We start from the raw sequence: 14,769 nt of genomic DNA, 5'->3' as shown, positions 1-14,769 counted from the left end.
AATTATTAACTTTAAGGGGATTATTAACTATAAAAGGATCATTCATTTTAAAGGGATTATTAACTTTAACAGGATTAGGTGGAGGACAGTAAGGCTGACTTCAGGTCTGTTGAGGGGTCCAAGGGGTGGGCGTGTTTCTAGAAGAAGCCACTGGTCTCTTTGGTCTGCGTTACAGTGAGTGGAAGGCTTCTACTCTGCACTGCGTGGTGTGGAGTGAGGTCATACCTTCTCATGCCTGCTTATAGCTGCTCATATTTAATGGGATAATTACATTCAATATTTCCTATGATACCAAAAAGGGAGGAACAGCCTGCTGCCTAGAAGGCAGCAGGTTTTTCAGGTTTTTGCAACATTTTCTTGTTATCATAGACATATAGTTTATGGTGGTTGCAATCTGTGTGTTGTAGGTGGGGGGCTGCAGTGTGTGTGTGTATGTGTGAACTTGTTGAACCAACAGTGCTCTCTCTCTCTCTTCTCCCTCTCCCTCTCTCTCTTTAACTCAACTCCTGCTCGCCTTATATTGAGCGAGTACTAGACTGGCTTTCTGTAGTTTGTTTAGTAAGAAGTTGCTATAAGAAAGCATTGTGTGTAATCTTATGACTGCATCGATTGCAAGAAATCAACCTCTGCTGGAATTTGCTGCGGGTTCCCTTGCAGAGCCTGAGCCAGCTGCCCTGCAGCTACGAGGCAGAGAACCTCACCCGCTACCTGCTCTGTGACCTGGGCAACCCCATGAAGGCTGGTGCCAGTGTAGGTACAGCACGGTGTGTGTGTTTGTGTGTGTGTGTGTGTGTGTGTGTGTGTGTGTGTGTGTGTGTGTGTGTGTGTGTGTGTGTGTGTGTGTTTCTGCAAGTATGTGTGTGATGTAATATGAGTTATAGAGTTATGTTATAGAGGTTAGACTGTTTCACTGGCCTCCTGACATTGTAAGTGAGGCGTCAGTGGCTGAGGATGTAGAGCAGGCTGTCTGCTAACCATAAGGTTGCTGGTTTGATCTCCGGTTGCTCCTAGTATAGCCAAGTGTCAAGGTGTCCCTGAGCAATTCACCTTATCCTTACTGCTCCTGACGAGCTAGCCTTGCATGATTCACCCATTCATACACATTATTAAGGGTGTATGAATGGCTGAATGTGGGGCTCTTATTATGACATGCTTTGTGTGGCCATCGATTAGAAAAGTGCTGTATGAACACGGTTTTGCTCTACAGTTTGCATGGTGGTCAGGTTGCTGATGAACTTACGGAGCTGAATGCTGACCACGTTGTGTTCCTCAGATATGGGCGGGGCTCCGCTTCACCCTGCCACGACTCAAAGACACTCACCAGATGGTCCAGTTTGAGCTCCAGATACGCAGGTAGGCCCCTCCCACAGCGCCACGGGGAACTCTCCTTTTTGATTTGGTTCAAATGTGAGTAACTTTATTTTTCTCAAGTGCCCAAAGAATAGAAACAATCAATACATTGTTTTATTATTAACATAGCAACAAATCTCACTAGACAGAGTTGATAATCACTTGTATCAGAGACGTCCTCATCTTGCCAAACCAGCGGCGATGAGAGGCCCCCTAGTGGGCAAAGTGATATAGCATCCCTTTAAAGTCAAACAGCTAAGCTATATAACAATTAATTATAATAATTAATAACCCATACCTACATAACCACACCGCAATGTAATGCTCTCTATTGCAGCAAGAACGAGATCAACTCCCAGAGTGACGTAGTGACCTTTAGCCTGGAGGTGGCTGTGGTGGCAGGTGTCATCCTGCAGGGGTCAGTCCTCATCTCAACATCTCATCATCAATCACCATAACAACCATCACATCGCTCACCATGACAACCTTCACATGACAACCATCACATCGCTTACCATGACATCCGTAACATTACAACCGTCACATCGCTCACCTTGGCAACCGTCACATCGCTCACCATGACAACCGTCACATCACTACCATAACAATCATCACATCACTCACCATGACAAACATCACATCACTACAATTACAACCTTCACATCGCTCACCATGACAACTTCACATCACTACCATTACAACCATCACATCACTCACCATGACATAACCATCACATTTCTCACCATGATAGCCATCACATCACTCACCATGACAACCGTCACATGGCTCACCATGACAACCATCACATCACTCACCAGGACAACCGTCATATCACTCACCATGACAACAGTCAAGTCACTCACCATGACAACTGTCCCATCACTACCATCACAACCATCACATAACTCACCATGACAATTGTCACATGGCTCACCATGACAACCATCCCATCACTCCCCATCACAACCATCACATCACTCACCATGACAATTGTCACATGGCTCACCATGACAACCATCCCATCACTCCCCATGACAACCATCAAGTCACTCACCATGATAACCGTCACATCACTACCATGACAACCAACACATCACTCACCATGACAACTGTCACATGGCTCACCATGACAACCATCACATCACTCACCTTGACAACCATCCAGTCACTCACCATGACAACCGTCATATCACTCACCATGACATCCGTCAAGTCACTCACCATGACAACTGTCACATCATTCACCATGACAACCATCACCTTCCTCACCATGACAACCGTCACATCGCTCACCATGACAACCGTCACATCATTCACCATGGCAACCATCACATCAATCACCATTACAACTGTCACATCTTTCACCATGACAACCATCACCTTCCTCACCATGACAACTATCACCTTCCTCACCATGACAACCGTCACATCGCTCACCATGACCACCATCACATCACTATCAGGACAACCATCACATCATTACCATGACAACCATCACATAACTGACCATGACCTTACCATCACATCACTCACCTTGACAACCATCACAAGGCTCACCATGACAACCATCACATCACTACCACTACCCTCACCATCAAAGCACCATTACCATTAGTCACCAAAGCATCAGTAGCATCATTGCAGTTCATCCTCAGTGACGGTTTCTTCCTGCTTGCAGTGTGAGCCGCCCAGAGAAGCTCCTCTTCCCTCCCCCTGATTGGAGGGCCAGTCAAAGTCTGCGTGAGGAGAAGGACGTTGGGCCAGAGATCCAGCACGTCTACGAGGTACAGAGCTGTGATGGTCTCAGTGGTGCACCTCATATGTCCATGTTACCAGAAACACAATCAGACGCCTCCCATGACACCAGCATGGCTTCCATCTCCACTGAACATCACATTCAAACATGTGGGCATTCACAATGAGCATAGAACCCAAACCGGGTACCTGACTATCTCTGAGTCAAGGTCCCCCCTTGTGGTTGTGGCTCTAGTTGGTGAACAACGGGCCCAGCAGCATCAGCCAGACCAGCCTGGAGGTGAGCTGTCCGCTGAGGGCCCAGGGCCACGGGCTGCTGTACCCCCTGGAGCTGCAGGCCGAGGGCCCGATCCGCTGCTCCTCCAACCAGACCCTCAACGCACTAAAGCTTAAGGTAAGGCATGCACGCATGCACGCACACACACACACATGCGTGCATGCATGCAAACACGCGCACACACACATAAAGACATGTGCATGCTCACACACACACACACACACACATGTCATGCACGCACACACGCAGGCACACACACACACACACACACACACACACACACACACACACACACACACACACACACACACACGCACACACACTAATAAAAATAAACCTGAAATTCCTTTCTTGTTATGCTTTCTTAGCCATAGCTGATACGCTGTTCGGGTCACTGGGGGATACTGGGAGGTTTGCAATAGTAACCCAGAGACAGTGGAGAGGGGTGGAGGAGCGACAGCGCGGCTCATCGAGCGGTTTTGAAACGGGACTTTTACTCTTGAGTCACAGCAGAAGGATTTCATAAGGTTTTACGACCGCCATGGGAACTCCTGCTTCCAGTTATCCTTCTGAACATCCTGACCCTTAATTGTGGCTTTGTGAATCTAAAAGCACACACACAAATAGACTGACACACACACACACACGTGCTAACCCGCACGCAAATAAACTGACACACACATACTAACACACACACACAAACGTGGTTATTATGGTATGTGTGGTCAGTACGTTCCCAGTGTTTCTAGGCTTTGTTAACGAGTTGTTTTGTGCCTACAGGTCCTACCTCGGAGGACCGAGAACCCCGGCCTGCTCGGCCCCCTCCCAAAGCACTGGGTCCAGAGGAGAGACCTCCACAGAGACCCTCTGGCCGGCCTGAGCAACCTGGTAATACCAGACACATACACGTACACACACCCCCCCAACCTGGTATTACCAGACATACACTTACACACCCCCCTCAACCTGGTAACACCAGACACACACATACACACCCCCCTCAACCTGGTAACACCAGACACACAAGTACACACACCTCCCCAACCTGGTAACACCAGACATACACGTACACACACCTCCCCATCCTGGTAACACCAGACACACACACGTACACACCCCCCTCAACCTGGTAACACCAGACACACACGTACACACCCCCTCAACCTGGTAACACCAGACACACACACGTACACACCCCCCTCAACCTGGTAACACCAGACACACACGTACACACCCCCTCAACCTGGTAACACCAGAGTCCCAACGGCTACTAGAGAGCTTATCAAACAAGCTGAGCATGGCGGAGCATGCTGCAGCCGGCAGATTACACACACATGCACGCATTTACACACATGTACACACACAAACAAACATACACACACACACGTACACACACACACATAAACATACAGACACGTAACACACACGTACGCACACACACACATACACACACATACACACACATACACACGCACACACAGCATCTGTGTTTCAGTGGTGTTCAGGGCAGTCCATCTGATCGTAATGTCGACACCACAGGGATTTGTGAAATGTCTCTCTTCTCCACTTCCTTCGGTTCCCAGCCCTGGTCTGTCTGCAGAGCCCTTTGGCTCTCTGTAAAACCATTACTTTTGCTTCCCATGTTATGCTTCTTCAAGGCAGTCCCCAGTCAGAGTACCAGATGTGATCAATAATAAATACATCAATACACGGCTCTAAATGTACTGTTCCTAATTCCAAGTAAAGCCCTGGAAAATATGGGTCCAGGGTCGTAGTTTCAGCACCAATAAGAGGGCTCTCACCCCCCTCCCCCCAGCTGGGTCTGGTCTGCTCGAACGAGGGCAGAGTTATGATGAGGGGCTGTAGACGGAGGACAGAGGAAATGGTGAACTGGTGCACACCGGAGATCTGGCTCCCTTCATAGTTCAGTTAGCATAACTGCCTCCGGGACAAACTCAATTACAAATGAGGAGGCGGCAGCATGGAGATTTTACGCCCGTAGAAATACAAGCCGTGACGTACGAGTCTTCCAAATTCACCTCCCCTGTACTTCACCCTTTATTATCAACCCTCCCGTGAACACATCTTAGATCTGAACCTTAATACTTGCTAGAATATTGAGTGAATACATCCAATTCCTCGGTTTAAGGTGGAAACTTATTAAAATTGTGCTCTTTAAAGAAACGATTTGATAACATAATAAGAAAGTGTTGCAGAGAGCTGTGTTCTGTGTGTCCCCAGTCGTTTGACAGACAGGTTCAATTTGTTCTGTGTGCCCCCATTCGTTTCACACCATGTGTTCTGTGTGTTCTGTCCCCAGTCGTGTGGGGCGGTGGAGTGCTGGCGGCTGCGCTGCAGTGTGGGGCTGCTGGAGAGGGGAGCCAGCGCCATCGTTAGCGTCCGATCCCGCCTCTGGGCTGAAACCTTCGCCGAGGTACGGGTAGCGGGACTTAGCAGGAGACACAACCATTCAGTAGCTTAATCTATCCACACTCACACTGGTTGCTCTCTTCAGTGTCACCAGTTAGAGTCAAATCCTGTGCTGCTGCTGCTCTGCTGCTCCACCATGCTGCTCCCTGGTGGACCCTGTGGAGGATGCAATGTGGTCAGCAAATGTTTCACTCACTGCTCCCTTTGTCTGTTCTCTCTCTCTCAGCGGGCTTACAAGCAGTTCTTTCTGGAGTGTACTGTTGAGTACAGGGTGGAGAAGATGCCATATTCAATCACTCCTAAATCCAAACCCTCAGGATACAAAAAGGTATCAATCATAACTAACATATGTTAATGTTAGGAGGGGGGGGGGGGGGGGGTATATCAGAGGGTATGAAGCCCTCTGGTGTCCTTGATCTCAGTGTTTATTATTGCGTTTATTGGTGAACTGTCTGTTAGCTGAAAAGGTAAAGCATAGCGTTAGAGATGGGAGAGTCTAAAGATATAATCCACATCTCCCCAGTCTGCCTGTGGGACCTGTGCTCTCTCATGGCCTGTAGCCATGAGTCCTCTGGTCCTCATGGCCTGTACCCATGAGTCCTCTGCTCTCTGTCTGGTGATGAGGTGACGAACACTGTGGTCTGGAACAAACCGGCGCACCAGTACCTGGTCCCGGTCTGGATCATCATCCTGGCCATCCTGGCCGGCCTGCTGCTCCTGGCTCTGCTCATCTACCTGCTGTACAAGGTACCAACAGGGCTGTCTTCACATCAACCACTCTGAACCGCACTGAACCTGATCTGTCTGGAACCTTAACCACTCTGAACCAAACTGAACTGGATCTGCCTGGAACTACACTCAACTGGATCTGTCTGGAACCACACTGAACCGGATCAGTCTGGAACCACACTGAACCGGATCTGTCTAGTAGCTTAAACACTCTGAAACGGATCTGTCTGGAACCACTCTAAACCAAATCTGTCTGGAAGCTTAACACAGACAGTGCAGACAGACAGTGCAACCATGGCGGAAATTACGCTCAGAAATTTGCCGATAACAAAAAGTCTTTCCTTAACTGTCAAAACAGCCATCAAATTATAATTAGAAAATTAGTTAATTATTATAAAATAAGGCTGTATGCAAATAAGTATTAATATAGATGAAACAGGAAAACATTCTGAATCAATTCATGGCATTACAAGGCCCAACCAATTGGATTTTCTAATGACTTATGATACTGTTACTGTTACTGTGGTCAAGTGGCTGAAAGTAACCCTTAAATATCTTAAATATCTCTTAAATATCAGGTACGTTAACAAAGATGCCTTTTCTAAGATTCACCAAAAGCAGGAACCTTACAGCCGGCCAGCTTTCTGACCAAACACTGCTTATTTTAAAGACTGTTGCTTGATTGGCTGTAATTTGTGCGATTATGACTTGAACCTAGGCTTCTGAGCTCACCGTGTGACTGCTTTTGTTCCTCCTGCTCCAGATGGGCTTCTTCAAGCGCTCAGACCCTTACGGCACCACCATGGAGAAGGCGCAGCTCCGACCGCAGGCCTCTTCAGAGGCCTAGGGTTCAAACCCACCTATGAACCCCAACCCAACACATGAAGCGCTTCAGCCACTGTTTAAAAGAACTGGAAAGACCTATCATTTCCGGGCGTTTGCATTTGATGGAAACAAAATGCAGGCAACCCCATTTTATGAAGGGACTATTATTGGAACGGCTACCACTGGAATATTTGATATGTAGCACTGCAATACAATGGCCACAGAATTCCATTCCGAGGTTGTTCAGATACAGGTAAAGTCCAGGTTAATCTCTGTTCATTTGTCCAGTCAGGTTTGGAATCACAGCAAAAATGTCTGATTCATTTATCTTTGTGTTATCTATACATCTCACAGTATGTACGCAACATTTGCATTTGTTGGTTGTTAAATGCTGTACTCAAATGCCCAAGCAGGAATGCTGAAGAAATAACTTTTATTTAACTGGAATTCATCCCTCTCCCATATTGGGAGCTGTGTGTGTGTGTGTGTGTGTGTGTGTGTGTGTGTGTGTGTGTGTGTGTGTGTGTGTGTGTGTGTGTGTGTGTGTGTGTGTGTGTGTGTGTGTGTGTGTGTGTGTTACACCGAATTCTGCGACCCACTGAAAAGTGTGACCCCAGGGGGCGCTGTTGCATATATTTTGCAATATGCACGAGTTCGAAGCGTAGACAGGCATGACAAAAACATAAACAAAACATAAGATCTCCCCCAACCAATTACCTTTTTATTTAAGGTGCTTAATAAATACATTTGATTTGATTTGATTAGCATTTTACAGACCCATACAATGGATAGGGCGTTTAGTACGGTCCTTCACCGTTGCTGCTTTACCCATAAAAAGCTACAGTCAGTGTTAAATTACGCTGATTTACCTTTGAGCATCTCCTATAATAGGCTACCATGTAAAATGCTGTTTTGAATGAATTTTAGCTTCAAGAAAAGAAAGACCCACCGGTGGGGGGATATCTTATGTTTTATTTATGTTTTTGTTATAATGCACACGTTCATGTTGCAGAAAATGTGCAACAGCGCCCCCTGGGGTCACACTTTTCGGTGGGTCGCAGAGCTCGATCGAACACGGTGCATGCGTTTGTAGGTATTCTTTTTGTTGTGTCCCAAAATAAATCCTAATTTTATATACTCAACTGACATGTTATTTATGCACTAGTGGTGTTGCTGTAGGGTAGAAGATAGCATGATTTTGAAATTAAACACACACGAACCCTTGCTCCCTCCCGCCAGGCGTTTGACCACCATTAACGTGTTGCGTTCACTCCACAAACCAATCAGGGATGAGATAATCCAGGAGCAGGATAAAATCCAAGAAGTCTCCTTAAGAGGCAGGTGCAGTAAAACAGAACACATTTTCGGAGCACTTCACTAGTTGCATTATGGCTAGGGGATTTGTTAATGCTCCCAGCTGTTGATGTGTTCCTGACAAGACACTTAACCCTGACTGCTACGTTTGGATGAAATCGTCTCCTAAACGGCCTAATGCCCCCACTTTTTATATCAAGGACTGATTTATTACTTCAAAATTTTGATTGGGTGATGATGGCTTGTCTTTCAAATGATCAAAGTAGGATTTGCTCGGATTTGCTCTTTATCTGGACTAGAAGTTTCTCTAGGAAGAAGGAACGTTATCACAAACATATCAAATAATTGTATACACGGTCTACTGTATCGGTTTATAAAAAAGTTAAACCTTCAATACAGGACAAATTAACTAATATAAAAATATATATTACAACATTCCAATGGGCTGTGCTGTACACTACATGAATTACTACTTTAGCTACTGCATAAATCCCAGTACACAACCCATTACAATCTGGTGATACTAAAAGAAACACAAACAAATGAGAAATCATTACACATTTTTACTGAAACTGGAACACTTTGAGACATTGTTTTACAGCTGTCTATGACTAAGGTTGCTAGTACCAAAAGTACTGCATCCGTAAAATCTTATTTTACTTATATGCTGTTGGAAAATACGTACAACGAATCTTGCTATACCTTGTGTATTTTCGAATATATTCAGGTGAGCACCATTAACACCGCCATCACAAGTTCAAAACAAAAAACAACACATTGATTGTCATTGAGCTCCTATGATCAATGACAGAACATCATTCACCTGCTGACAACCAAATCTCTCCTCTTTCCAAAAGCTAACATAGCCCTTGATTCAGGAACAAACCACCGTTTAACACATTTCCTGAATTTAAATATATGTAACAGAAGTCAAGAAAAAAACATGTATTTTGGCAAACCTTTCAATTATTAAAATGAACATAAACTAAATATTAGTGACTTGAACAAGAAAGTATGATTTACCAATTTAAGACAACTTTTACAACTGGGCCTGCAACTGACATTTCCTGTACTATAGTAAACTTCCATGTTTGGACTGGCCAGCCCGCTGCTATAAGTGCTTTATTAGTGACTGTCTGATTGAACCTCTTATTAACTATTGGACCACATGTCATACTACCATAGGAAGGAGGAGGACACACTGATTTAATGTGGGGTTCTGTGTAGAACAGCTTGAGGATGGCATGTAGGCCTTCACCGGCCCTCTGCTGGCCCCAGCAGAGCCCTCGCCCCTCATTCCCCCTGGCCCTGCATCTGTTTGCAGAAGGCCTCAAACTGCTGCTGCTCCAGCTCCGTCATCACCTTGTTCAGAGCGTAGATCTGGAGTAAAGCAGAGGAAACAGCAATACAGTGAGATGAGAGCGCACACACAACAGAGAAACTCAATACAAATGTACTGCAAGAAATGAATGTGTGAACACATTAGACACCAAGAAATGATGGCCGCACAGTATATTAAAAGCCGTGTTGCAGGGTATATTTTCCAACAAATTTGTGCAATTTGCTTGTTGGTAGTGAAGATTTCAACTGTTATTAATTGTATTAACGTTGTTTGGTATCACAAAACGGAATGTAATACGAAAAAGTAGGTAATATTTTAGCGGTTTGCTATTGATTCTCATTTCCTCCAGAATGCATTGCATGACGTCACGTTGGGGAGACACGGACCCGCATTGAGACCCTTGAGAGTAGAGACTAGTAAGACAGTGTTCAGCAGATTACACAGATTCATAGATAAATACATAGATATTATATATAGTTAGTATATGCTACACGTGAACCTCCTAAGATGGCGCAATTTGATTGGTTCGCTATCTCGGGATATTGGGCATTATCCCATGATTGACATCTCAAACTCGATAATGTTTTCATCGCAAAATGTCCGCTAATAACAAATAAGCCGCTAATAAAAACAAATAAATCCCGGCGAAAAGTGTTATCGAGTTTATTCTTGGAGTGTTCACGTGTAGTATATACTAAAACATTTAATTAACAATTATTCACCTCAGGCTCCGTGAATAGTGGGGAATAGCCCCCTCAATCTTCGGTCTCGGGGGCTATTCCCCAGTATTCACTTCGCCTTTGGCGAATAATTGTTAATTAATAGCCTAGTCAAGTCTTTATGACTGAAGGTTGATGATAAAACTGATTGTTTTGCATAAGATGAGTGTGTGCGACTGTGCGTGTTTCCTTTCCGGCTTCGGCATACTGCATGGTTATGCAGGCCTTGTGGTTAGTTGTGGTCGTAGTGAAGCTGCCTAGCCTTGGAGTTGGATAAGTTGGTATGCATTGCTGTTCATTGACTAGCTCCAGCGCTCGTTGCTAAATGATAGCAATTCTCCACTCATTCTCCTCTTACCATGCATTTAATTTGCTTGGACCGCCATCAGTTCTCGGCAATTCCTCATTCGCCCTCTCACGTCCGAAATGATACTGCTGTGGGCCATCATACATGTTGTTTGTGGTTCTTGCCACCTCTTAAGACGCCATAGTTCTAGTATTAGACTGAGGCTACCTTCCACCGCGCCTCCCCAACGTGACGTCATCGCCAAATGGCGTTAGATAACACCCGTTACTGCCAAAAACGCCAAAAACTGGACTTTAACACTATTTGCGACATTTTATAAATGATATATATTTTGAGTTATTTTTGTACCCATTCATCAAAACTCCCAGTTAACTTGCACGTAGGGCTTTAATATAACACAACTACAAACTAATGAATGGTGGAAGCACAGTATAATAATATGAAACACATCTAGAAACAAAGGGATGCTGGCAGAACAGTATAACAATATACAATAACATATACCGTGGTTTATAATTGTCTTGTTATATATTATTCTACAACACATAAAGAAAATAAGGGATGCCATCAGCCCAGTAGGATCATCTCTAACAGCATGGTCGATGGGGGTGAGTAGGATCATGTCTAACAGCATGGTCGATGGGGGTGAGTAGGATCATGTATAACAGTCAGGGGATGAGTAGGATCCTGTCCAACTGTTTGGATGGTGGGGGTGAGTAGGATCATTTCCAACAGTGTGGGGGTGAGTAGGATCATGTCTAACAATGCGATGGGTGGGGGCGAGTAGGATCATGCCTAACAGTGTGGTTGGTAAGTAGGATCGTGTCCAACAGTGTGGATGGTGGGGGTGAGCTCACCTCGGCCCTTTGCCTCTGCTTCACCTCCTGCTGGGCGGACCTCTGCTTGGCGCGGTCTCCTCTGGTCGGGGTGGAGTTCAGCTTCGGCTTGTCTTTCCGGCAGGCAGGCTCCATGGGTCAGCTTTCTGAACCAACCTGCCAGACATTAGTAGGAATGGTGAGTAAGTTGTACTTGAGTTTCATTGCATCACCAGGATAACCCGCGGTCTATGCAAGGCTGAAGTAACCCGTGTGAAAGCTTGGAAAGTTAACCTGCAATTGATGGACGATAACAACAAATCAGGGGTGACGTTTTCATACTTAATAACAGGCATCTTCATACTCACCAGGAGCTGGGAAATCTCAAGCAATGTCGTTATCTAGAAGGTAGTTGAGGAGGATGCAATAGTATATAGTAGCTTGTTGTATGAGGTCGGCGTCAGCGGTCTGAAGTGGACGGTGTGCTCGGTAAATAGAGCCGATCGAAAGCCTGAGGCCCGCTGCAGAGGTTCCGCTCTCATACGAAAGGTACATACCGCCCCCTACTGCACCGGACACGCAGCGTACATCACCATGCTTTATAAATCCACATTCTGTGCTATTTTAATGTTCAGGATAGATTAATATGCTTGAGTATGAGTGTGTGTGTGTGTGTGTGTGTGTGTGTGTGTGTGTACATATATATATATATATATATATATATATATATATATTAGAGCTGTCAAGCGATTAAAATATTTAATCGTGATTAATCGCATTAATGTCATAGTTAACTCACGATTAATCGCAAATTATTTTTCTATGCTAAATATCCCTTGATTTTTTTGTCCCATAATTCTTCTCATTTTAATTCTCTTATCAACATGGTGAAGTGCATCGGCTTGTCTTGTGCAAATGATTTTTTATTGATAACAACATTGGCATATATACTGATCAAAACAGGACGATACAAAAAAAGAGCCTATAGTGCAATTAAACGACTGCTTTGAACAAATGTCATTTGAACATAGCAGTCAGGCTACTGCTTCTTTGTTTTGAGCCAAAGAAAATAATATTATTTATTTTTATTTATTTTTTTGTAAATAAAATATTTGCGTTAATCGCGCGTTAATTTTTTTAACGCCGTTAAAATTGTTTGCGTTAACGTCGTTAATAACGCGTTTAACTGACAGCTCTAATATATATATAGATATATATATATATATACACACCTGCCGAGTGCTTCCCTGTAAACCATATCAGGGATATCTGATGTAGTCTACCTTTAATGATGTATCACAGAAAATACGTGGCATCATCCAAAATGCTGTTTAAGGTACACATTACCCATGTGACATTTAGTAATTATGTTTGTTAACGTTATTACACTAGTCAAATTTGTCATAGGATCACATACTGTAACTCATCAGTTCATATCCAAGAGGATATTACAGTCACATAATCCAACATTTTCCCCTAATGTAAGAAAGTTAGTATTGTTTCAGTAACGCTAGTCGGTGGGCCTTGTGAGGAGTGAAAACCACCTGGCCCAGAGAGGTTCACCACCAGTATGGCCGGAACATTATTCCCCTCTACCTCAGCTCATCGTAGTTCTCCTGGGGCCCATCAGCTCTACAGGAACAAAGTCTGGATTCAGACCTTCATAATGATGATTACAGGGATTAAAGTGAAAAAAAATCTGCTGACTGAAATTTTATTTGCGCTACAGCCAAGTCACGTGCAGTGTGTGAAACATGTTCCAGGTTAGGTTACTTGACACCTGCTTAAGAAATACAAATGTATAAGACGTCAGCACCAAATGCAGCCATCACGTTTAAATGCTCGACCAATACTGTTTTACATCTATTGCAATTTTTTTGTTGTCTTTTCAATTAGACTCTAAGATTTTTTTTTTGCAAAGCTTGTCTCATATTTTTTTGCACCATGAACCGTAAGGCTTGCCATCGTTCCCCGTTTCCGTCAGCCATGCCCATCTCCATTTATTTTTTTGTGTTTTATCAATATCCGATACATCAGAGCCGTCAATCATTATAAGGGAGTTCATACTAGCTTAACTTTCGCTCTGACACTCAACACTAACACAACAAAGAGACGTAAGATGTGGCGCGAAAATGGTGTGTATATATATACATTTGTATATAATATATTTAATATATATTTAATATATAATCGGGATGTACATTAAAATGCTTGTGTTTTCAGTCAATTTTAACGGTAGACCTTTTAAATACTCACTATATAATTTGACAATTTTACCGGCGTTGACGTATGACGACATAATACACGCGTGTAGTATGTCCATGTTCGAAACAACTACCGTACTGCCGACTACATACTGCGCAGTATGTACTGTATACTGCATACTGAATGTATACCGCAGTATACAGTATGCAAGTTTCCCAGAATGCATTTCGCGGCAGCGGTAGCGGTAAAGCTGCTAAAAGCTGTTTTAATTCTCGCTTCAGTGCTGTTAATACATCACTTTCTTAAGTTTTAATATTTTTTTATGCGAGAAAGTACCTATTTAGATCCTTAATATGCGATTAGTTTATCCAAATGACGCCTGTTTGTAAATTTGTCCCGACGTTATCGGAGATGTGAAGTGGCCTCTGTGAACTCCAAATGACGGAAATCCGTCGTAGCGACGGAGAACTTTAATCCATGTGATTATAAAGGAACCAGCCCCATTCCATCTGAACGTTGCATTCAGCCTTGTAAGAGCAACAGCCTATCACAGGGAGATTCCAACTCCCCTGTTTATATCTGTAAGGGATGTCACAGAAAACACATTGTATGTTATACTAACCCACTGGCCGGTTAACATAAACATAAATTTGCTAATGAAAGCTAATCTGACGTCTGGTGTATCAGATTTAGTGGCTCTG

At 44.1% G+C, this 14,769-nt stretch overlaps 2 protein-coding genes across 3 annotated transcripts in view; one reads left to right on the top strand and one right to left on the bottom strand.

Annotated features, from left to right (window-relative positions):
- Nucleotides 1-8,508, top strand: part of LOC132465764 (integrin alpha-5-like) — a 35,808-nt gene extending 27,300 nt beyond the window's left edge. Inside the window, exons 21-30 of one of the 2 annotated variants that reach the window (XM_060062537.1) lie at nucleotides 658-750; nucleotides 1,274-1,353; nucleotides 1,688-1,768; nucleotides 3,029-3,134; nucleotides 3,341-3,499; nucleotides 4,163-4,270; nucleotides 5,703-5,816; nucleotides 6,039-6,140; nucleotides 6,437-6,559; nucleotides 7,305-8,508. In XM_060062537.1, the coding sequence (XP_059918520.1) occupies nucleotides 658-750; nucleotides 1,274-1,353; nucleotides 1,688-1,768; nucleotides 3,029-3,134; nucleotides 3,341-3,499; nucleotides 4,163-4,270; nucleotides 5,703-5,816; nucleotides 6,039-6,140; nucleotides 6,437-6,559; nucleotides 7,305-7,388 (1,050 nt within the window). In that variant the 3' untranslated portion in view covers nucleotides 7,389-8,508. Of the gene's footprint in view, nucleotides 1-657; nucleotides 751-1,273; nucleotides 1,354-1,687; nucleotides 1,769-3,028; nucleotides 3,135-3,340; nucleotides 3,500-4,162; nucleotides 4,271-5,702; nucleotides 5,817-6,038; nucleotides 6,141-6,335; nucleotides 6,560-7,304 lie in introns of those variants that run through there. The other variant, XM_060062548.1, reaches the window with a different exon arrangement.
- A 717-nt stretch (nucleotides 8,509-9,225) lies between these two features.
- svbp (small vasohibin binding protein) lies at nucleotides 9,226-12,427 on the bottom strand. The gene is made up of 3 exons (XM_060062578.1): nucleotides 12,232-12,427; nucleotides 11,906-12,040; nucleotides 9,226-10,060 (listed from the first exon to the last, which is right to left on the bottom strand). The coding sequence occupies exons 2-3, from the start codon at nucleotides 12,017-12,019 to the stop codon at nucleotides 9,974-9,976; spliced, it is 201 nt and encodes a 66-aa protein (XP_059918561.1). The 5' UTR covers nucleotides 12,020-12,040; nucleotides 12,232-12,427; the 3' UTR covers nucleotides 9,226-9,973.
- Between the last annotated feature and the right edge of the window lie 2,342 nt (nucleotides 12,428-14,769).

The sequence above is a fragment of the Gadus macrocephalus genome, chromosome 1, assembly GCF_031168955.1.
Source record: "Gadus macrocephalus chromosome 1, ASM3116895v1".
In the NCBI taxonomy this organism is placed as follows: domain Eukaryota; kingdom Metazoa; phylum Chordata; class Actinopteri; order Gadiformes; family Gadidae; genus Gadus; species Gadus macrocephalus.
This window is presented reverse-complemented; position numbering and strand designations above follow the sequence as displayed.

Excerpts from the sequence above, each read along its gene's own strand:
- svbp (XM_060062578.1), bottom strand. The coding sequence starts at position 12,019 with ATGGAGCCTGCCTGCCGGAAAGACAAGCCGAAGCTGAACTCCACCCCG. Across the intron at positions 10,061-11,905 it reads AGCAGAGGCAAAGGGCCGAG|ATCTACGCTCTGAACAAGGT; the intron begins GTGAGCTCACCC and ends GCTTTACTCCAG.